This window comes from Poecilia reticulata, linkage group LG11 (assembly GCF_000633615.1).
Source record: "Poecilia reticulata strain Guanapo linkage group LG11, Guppy_female_1.0+MT, whole genome shotgun sequence".
In the NCBI taxonomy this organism is placed as follows: Eukaryota; Metazoa; Chordata; class Actinopteri; order Cyprinodontiformes; family Poeciliidae; genus Poecilia; species Poecilia reticulata.
Genome location: NC_024341.1, coordinates 28,348,684 through 28,355,935, shown reverse-complemented (window position 1 = coordinate 28,355,935; position 7,252 = coordinate 28,348,684). Strand labels below are relative to the sequence as shown.

The following is a 7,252-nucleotide window of genomic DNA, read 5'->3' as shown; positions in this document are numbered from 1 at the left end:
TCATTAATCTATTTCTCATTTACCCATTTTTCATTAATCTATTTTTCATTTACCCATTTTTCATTAATCTATTTTTCATTTAACCATTTTTTAATGTAGCATTTTCATTAACCCAATTTTTCATTTATTTATTTTTCATATCAGCTTCTCAATTTCTCTTTTTCATTTATCTATTTTTCATTTATCCCTTTATCCAACATCTCTGCTGTTACTGAATATCTGTTTCTCTGTACTGATATATTGTACTGTAAATAGCCTGTTGTCTTCTTAATGTTCAATACACACATTAAGTATTTTAAAAAGTCACCCCGTCAGGATATTTTTTCTGTCTCTGTTAACTTAAGGGCATTTTTCAATTTATTACCTTTTACAATACTGTTAATCTTAATATTTTACCCCACTTAATATTTTTAACACCTTTTTAATCTTTTGTCTAAATATTTTGATGCTGCTGTTAAAGCTGAATTTCCCCTCTGTAGGACAATAAAGGTTATATCTCTGTTCTACTTTAGTTTTTGCTTCTTTTGACCTTACTGGCGTTTGTCAGACTAATTTAGCTGCGTGACCTCCGGGGTGTTTGGCACTAAAATGTCTCCCGTCTCTTTCTTCCCGCTCTGTTTGTGTTTCAGGCTGCGCTCACACAAAGTCTCGCGTGAATTGGCCAGACCGCCTGTTACCGTCAGCTAGCGTCAGTTCGCTGTTTCGAAGCCGTTGAACTTCGCTGCGACCAGAACCGAGCTTTTTGCTACAGTTTCCCAACAGATACAACGTTTGGTTTATGTTTATGGGCCGTAACACAGCAGTAGACCTCCGGGTTTCCTGTTTTTACCTTCGGCTGTTTATCGGGGCTGCCAACGGCTGACCCGACAGCAGCTAGCCTATTAGCATCGTTAGCTTCGGCTGCAGAGGAACCAGGAAGGAGACGGTAGAGCTGCAGGCGTTTGGGCCCGAACCTTCCGCGGCTCCCCAGAACTCTCATCCGGATCAACAGAACCAGAACATCCGCAGAAGGAGAAAGGTAGAGCGAGCCTATTTTGTAGCCGGGCGAGCAGCTGGTTAAATTCAGAACCTGGTTGACATTGATCGGTTTAACGGTTAAAGGTTCGGCCGCGGAGACGAACAGAACTCCCTGGGGTGGATCTGGTTCATTTAATCTGGATTTGCTGGGATTTCAGTTTTCATTGTGGAACATTTTCCAGACTTCCTGTTTCAATGTGGAAAACTGGACGTTTGAACTGGTTTCAGGTTCTGGATGTTCAGACGTTGTAAAGCTGATCTCTGAGCCAGTTTAGGCTCCTGGATCAGAACCGAAACTTACAAATGCTGGCCTGGGTTGATGAATATTCTGACATTTTTATAGTTGAGAACAAAGTCAGTTAATCTGATAATCCTGTTGTTATGCCTAAACTTAATACAGTAATGCGTTTTGCTTTATGAACCGTTTACATGAAGACTTTCTGCCTGTAGCCTTGTTGGTTTTCACATATGATCATCTTTGGTTAAAGCTAGTTGTAAATACTGACTTGCTGACTATCTGGTTCTGGTAAATGAAACGGTTTTAACCAAAATCTAAACAATAATCTTCATTTCTGTCTGGAATGAAGGAAATAATGTTAAAGCTGATCAGGATCGCCCAACATGATCACAGTTTTATGGGTCCAATAATCCAGAACTGGGTCAGAATATAAACAGATTGAAGGTGAGATTATATTTCTAATTTGGTTGGATTATCTTAGTTTGATCCGGTTTAAAATTGATCAGAATATAAACATAGACCCTGAATGTGTTTGGAAAAGGAGGCAATTCAAGATGGCTTCCTGCCACAGATCACTGAGTGGAGCTCAGAGAGGCGGTTCTGATGGTTCTGTTGGGTCGGGTGTCCATCTGCAGACTCTAGGAGCCGCATGTTCTGATCATAAAGCAGTTTTAGATCCAACATGGCAGATCTGACGATGAAATGGAAAAGTGCTGCCTGTAAACCTGTGCAGCACCAACGGTCATTAATTTGTAGTTATTTTGTATTTTTGAATCTGACTCTGTGATTATCAGATGTTTAAATTAGCATCATGTGACCTTTTATTTGCATGAAATCCTTCTCCTGTGCATGTAAATAAATGGTCTCATTACTGACGGACAGAAACCATTATGGCTGCCTACTTGGCACATAGCAACTGTTGCTAGGCAGACCTAAAACAGACCAACAATGCAGGCAGAGGCCTGTTTATGGGTCGCTAAGGAAGACGGAGCTGCAGCAGCAGTTTGGTGTCGTTCACAGGAGGAACGCTACTTCCTGCTTCTTCCTGCTATTTCCTGCTTCTTCCTGCTACTTCCTGTTCCTTCCTGCTACTTCCTGTTACTTTCTGTTCCTCCCTGCTACTTCCTGTTCCTTCCTGCTACTTCCTGCTACTTCCNTCCTGCTACTTCCTGCTACTTCCTGTTCCTTCCTGCTACTTCCTGTTACTTTCTGTTCCTCCCTGCTACTTCCTGTTCCTTCCTGCTACTTCCTGTTCCTCCCTGCTACTTCCTGTTACTTTCTGTTCCTCCCTGTTGCTTCCTGTTCCACCCTGCTACTTCCTGTTCTTCCCTGTTACTCCATGTGACTTCCTGTTCCTCCTTGCTACTTCCTTTTCCTCCCTGCTACTTCCTGTTCCTTCCTGCTACTTCCTTTTCCTGCTACTTCCTGTTCCTCCCTGCTACTTCCTTTTCCTTGCTGCTACTTCCTTTTCCTTGCTGCTACTTCCTTTTCCTCCCTGCTACTTCCTTTTCCTTGCTGCTACTTCCTGTTCCTCCCTGCTCCGGGTCGGATGTCGAGGTTTCCATTTGGTTTTTAAATATCACAAAAAATAGTAGAATGTGAAATGGCAGCTTGATGATTACATTAATTAAATAATGGGACCCGACCCCGGATAAGTGGCAGAAAATGGATGGATGGAAATAATTAATAATAATTATTATTAATAATAAATAATAATAATAATTAATCTCATGACTCGATTATTGAAATAATTGTCAACGAATTGAGTCATTTATTATGTGTCAACTGGAATACACAGATTATTTCTTTTACTTGGAAATTTAATTCAATTATTTTAGTTTCATTTTGTTCATCTGCATAATGCCACTTTTTTACCTTAATAGATTTCTAAATGAATCTTTAACTGCAGCGTCTGCAGCGCCTCATGCAGCGTCTGCAGCGCCTCATGCAGCGTCTGCAGCAACTCATGCAGCGTCTGCAGCGCCTCATGCAGCGTCTGCAGCGCCTCATGCAGCGTCTGCAGCGACTCATGCAGCGTCTGCAGCGCCTCATGCAGCGTCTGCAGCGCCTCATGCAGCGTCTGCAGCGCCTCATGCAGCGTCTGCAGCAACTCATGCAGTGCAGAGCCTCCTGCATGTGCCTCTGATTCTCCTGTAGCCTCAGATCTCTTTCCCTTCCAGCTCCATCTGAAGGTTCTGCTGTTGGACTGGGTTCTGGTTAAGGTCCACTCTGGTTCCTGCTCCTCTGGCCGAGTTGGATCGGACCCAGGCCCCCCGGTACCGCCGGTATTGCTCTCACCCTGATGGCTCTGTTTGTTCCTCAGGACAGAATCGAGCTGGTCTGACTGCAGACATGTCCAAGGTTCTGGATTCTCCGTCCCGACCCAGATCCCGGTCCAGATCCAGATCCAGGTCCTACTCCAGGTCCAGGTCTCGAAGCCACTCCCGCTCCAGATCCAGGAAGCGCCACTACAGGTAGAACCCGTTTACCGACCCGGTTCTGGACCTCAGGACGGATCCACTGAACTCCTACAGGCTCTGATAAACCGGATGGCTTCATATGTGGAGGAGTTCTGATGGGCTGGTTCTGATCCGGTGGTTCTGTCTGTCTCCATGTTGGCTCTAACGGGTTAAACAGATCTTCCCTGCTGTTGGTCGATGATTGGCCGAACTGCCTAGTTGCCCTTTGCCCTCTTCCCTCCCCCGCTGTGGGGGGTGATTGACCTCATGATTCTGGATAGTTCAGCAGTTAAACGTCTTGGTGCCGTCCGACCCGTGCAGCAGCAGAATCGCAGCGGTTCTGTTGGGCCCGGTTTAAAACCAGGAACTCTGCTGCACTGTAAAACATTCAGCTGGCCAATGACTGACTCAAGTTTTAGATTTTTAACTTAAACATGAGTTTGTGAAAGATAAACTTACAGTAGTAATAATTTACTACTGTATTACTTCTACAAACAAGGCTGTTGCCATGGTTACTGCTTCACGTGGCGGCTGACCTCCAGGTTATTTATACTAATTTACGTTGAGATGTTTTCATGGAGGCGACAGGCGGAGCAGCAGCGGCTCTGGTTCCTGTAAGTCAGGATTTCTAAAGGAAAGGTGAGCAGCCAGGTGCGAATGCTCAGCTTTAGATATCTGGACTTTTTTGTGCATCACAGTTTTCTAAATTTGTCAGTGCACTCAGCTTTAGTGTGAAACCTGCACAATGTTTTATACTTTGTGCAGTATAAAGTATAAAGTATACTTTATACTTTATACTGCATCATGGGTATAAAGTATACTTTATACTTTATACCCATGATGTATTTTATACATCATGGGTATAAAATACCCATGATGTAAAACATCATGGGTATTTTATACCCATGATGTTTTACAGCGCACAGAGCTGTGGTGGCGCCTCCAGCTGGTCAGAGCGCAGAATGATCAGGGTGTTTAATGAGTTCTTCCTGAGCAGGTGACTCAGATCAGCTGATGAAGGAACTTTAAAATAAATCTGCTTCTATCTCCCGCTCAGAAAACAGCAGGAAGGGTTACTGTCCTGCCGGGACAAACGTTCCCGTCTCCGCTGGCTGCTTCCAGTCGTTTCTCTCACTCTGAGCATTTCCCATCTTCCCCCCTGCTGGTCTGAGCAGGTGACTTGTAAACAGATATTCTATGGATGATTCTTACCATTAATCGAGTAATCGGACCAACTTGTTTTGATAAAATAAAACATTGGTAGATCTAACGTAACAGCAGAGTTACCATCAGACATCAACACAGTCCAATTTTTCATACATGTGAAAATAACTGATAACTTTTCTGTAGCTTAGAAAATTAACTTGCAACAATAATGACTCATTTTCTAAGTTAACTTGAAGAAAAGTTACACAAAAATCTGAAATTATATTCAATTCAATAATAAATACGCTTATAAAACATGTCTACACTCCAGCTTTTGGTCAGTTTAAATGAATTTTAATAGATGAACTCTCACCTTGCCCACCAGCCATTTAAAGCTTTGTGTCCATGGGAGCGGCGACTCCACCAGCTCTGTGCCGCCACGATGGCTCCGACACACACTTTCATTTTCCGGTTCTTCCGTAAAGCTTTGCATCTAAAGCACAGCTTCTATCGGTCGTCCCGCCGTTCGCTCTGAGCACCGGCCACCAGGAAGCAGCTCTCGGAGGAGAAAAGCCGCCGTACGCCAGGCATCACGCCAGTTATCTTAGGAGCTGATTGGTTCCCTGAAAAACAACAAAGCCTGGACATTATCATCAATCAGCAAAATCCTCCCAGGCCGAACTTTAAAATTCTACGTTATGCTGCCAACACTTAGTTTTCATCAGCATGTCAGAGGCGGAAGTCATAAAACTTATTAATGAAGCTTCGAGGCAGATACATTTTCCTCGAGGTATTTTACCAATAGAGGTACTCGAATCGTTAGAGCTCTACATTTGACCTGTTGGAGGGCTTTGATTGGTCCGATCAGCTGAAGCGTGTCCGGTTGGTCCTGACTGTCCGTCTCTCTTCCCGTTTCCAGCTCCCGGTCCCGTTCCCGCTCCCATTCCCCGGGCTACAGGAACTACCCGTCCCGGGACTACCAGGGCAACAACAGAGGCTTCCGGGGTTACAATCGCGGCTACCGCCGGCCGTACTACTACCGCGGCCGCAACCGCGGCTACTACCCGCGCGGCCACTACCAGAACCGAGGAAGAGGAGGCTACGGCTACAAGTCCAACTGGCAGGGCGGCGGCGGCGGTGGCGGTGGAGGTGGCGGAGGCGGAGGCGGCGGAGGCTGGCACGACCGGCAGGAGCACCACAGCCCCAGGAGGCCGTACTCGCGCTCCCGCACGCCCAAGAAGCGCTCAGGAAGCCGCAGCCGCTCCCGCTACTCCGACCGCTCGTCCTCCGGCCGGTCCCGCCAGTCCCGCCACTCCAGCTACTCGTCCCGCTCCCGTTCCCGATCTTCGTCCCGACGCCATGACAGCAAAAGTCGGAAGAAGTCCAAGGATTCTAAAGACAAGCAGCCGGAGAGTCAGCCAGAGAAATCGGCAACAGCCACCGACGGCACCGTCATCGCTAAAACGTCTGGTGGGAAGTGGATCGACTATGATGCCAGCCCCAAGAGACGCAGTCCGGACTCCAAGAAGGAGGACACTTCGGACCCGGAGGCCAAAGGCGGCGGCGGTCAGATGTGGAAGACCGTCGGCTCCGTCTCGCCTCCGGGAAAGACCCCCTCCAAGTCCGGACAGACGGCCTCCTTCAGCGGTTTCGGCTTCTTCTCCAAGGATGACGCCAAACCTGGAGACAGCGCTGGGATCTCCGCAGCTTTTAAGAAGTATGTCCATTTCCAACAAGCTTTCATCCAATCAGCTTCCTCCTGACTGTTGACCTCACCTGAGTCTTTGTTCCAGGTTCCTGGCTGAGAAGCAGCTGAAGAAGCAAGCAGCTGAGAAGGAGAGCAGCCGGGAGAAGGACGCCGACCCCGAGAAAAGCTCCAAGTCCTCCGACATCTTCAGCATCTCCGCGTCTCCGTACGCCGATCCCAAAGACGACAAGACTATGCCCTTCTTTGACCCGGGGGAGGAGGAGTTCCTGGAGTCGCAGGGCCTGAAGGACCGGATCATCAACGAAGACGCCGATGGCAAACCCGTCCTTACAGAGCGCGACATCTTCGGCAAATGGGGCGACGAGCCAAACTACTCCTCATCCTATCAGTCGGCCAAAGAGAAAGGCCGCAGAGATGCAGAAGAAGAGGCTGTGGATGAAGCGGAGGAAGAGCTGTACCGGAGCCGCAAGCACTCATCCAAGAAGGAGGAGAAGTCCAAGAAGAAGGAGAAGAAGGAGAAGGAGAAGACCAAGAGGAGCCTGAGTCCTCCGACGACATCCAAGGAGAAGGACCGGCCGCTGTTCCCTGGAGCGTTCCCCGCTCTGGAGCCGTCTCCTCCGCACCGCCTGTCCGCCTCCAGGGAGGAGTTCGAGCTGAAGATGAGCTGCTTAGAGGAGACAGCCA

At 47.4% G+C, this 7,252-nt stretch overlaps 1 protein-coding gene across 1 annotated transcript in view; it reads left to right on the top strand.

Moving 5' to 3' along the window:
• Positions 1-646: 646 nt before the first annotated feature.
• thrap3b (thyroid hormone receptor associated protein 3b) overlaps positions 647-7,252 on the top strand; it is an 11,972-nt gene continuing 5,366 nt past the window's right edge. The window contains exons 1-4 of the mRNA XM_008423008.2: positions 647-1,018; positions 3,579-3,729; positions 5,780-6,577; positions 6,654-7,252. Of these exons, the coding sequence (XP_008421230.1) occupies positions 3,608-3,729; positions 5,780-6,577; positions 6,654-7,252 (1,519 nt within the window). The 5' untranslated portion in view covers positions 647-1,018; positions 3,579-3,607. The remainder of the gene's footprint in view (positions 1,019-3,578; positions 3,730-5,779; positions 6,578-6,653) is intronic.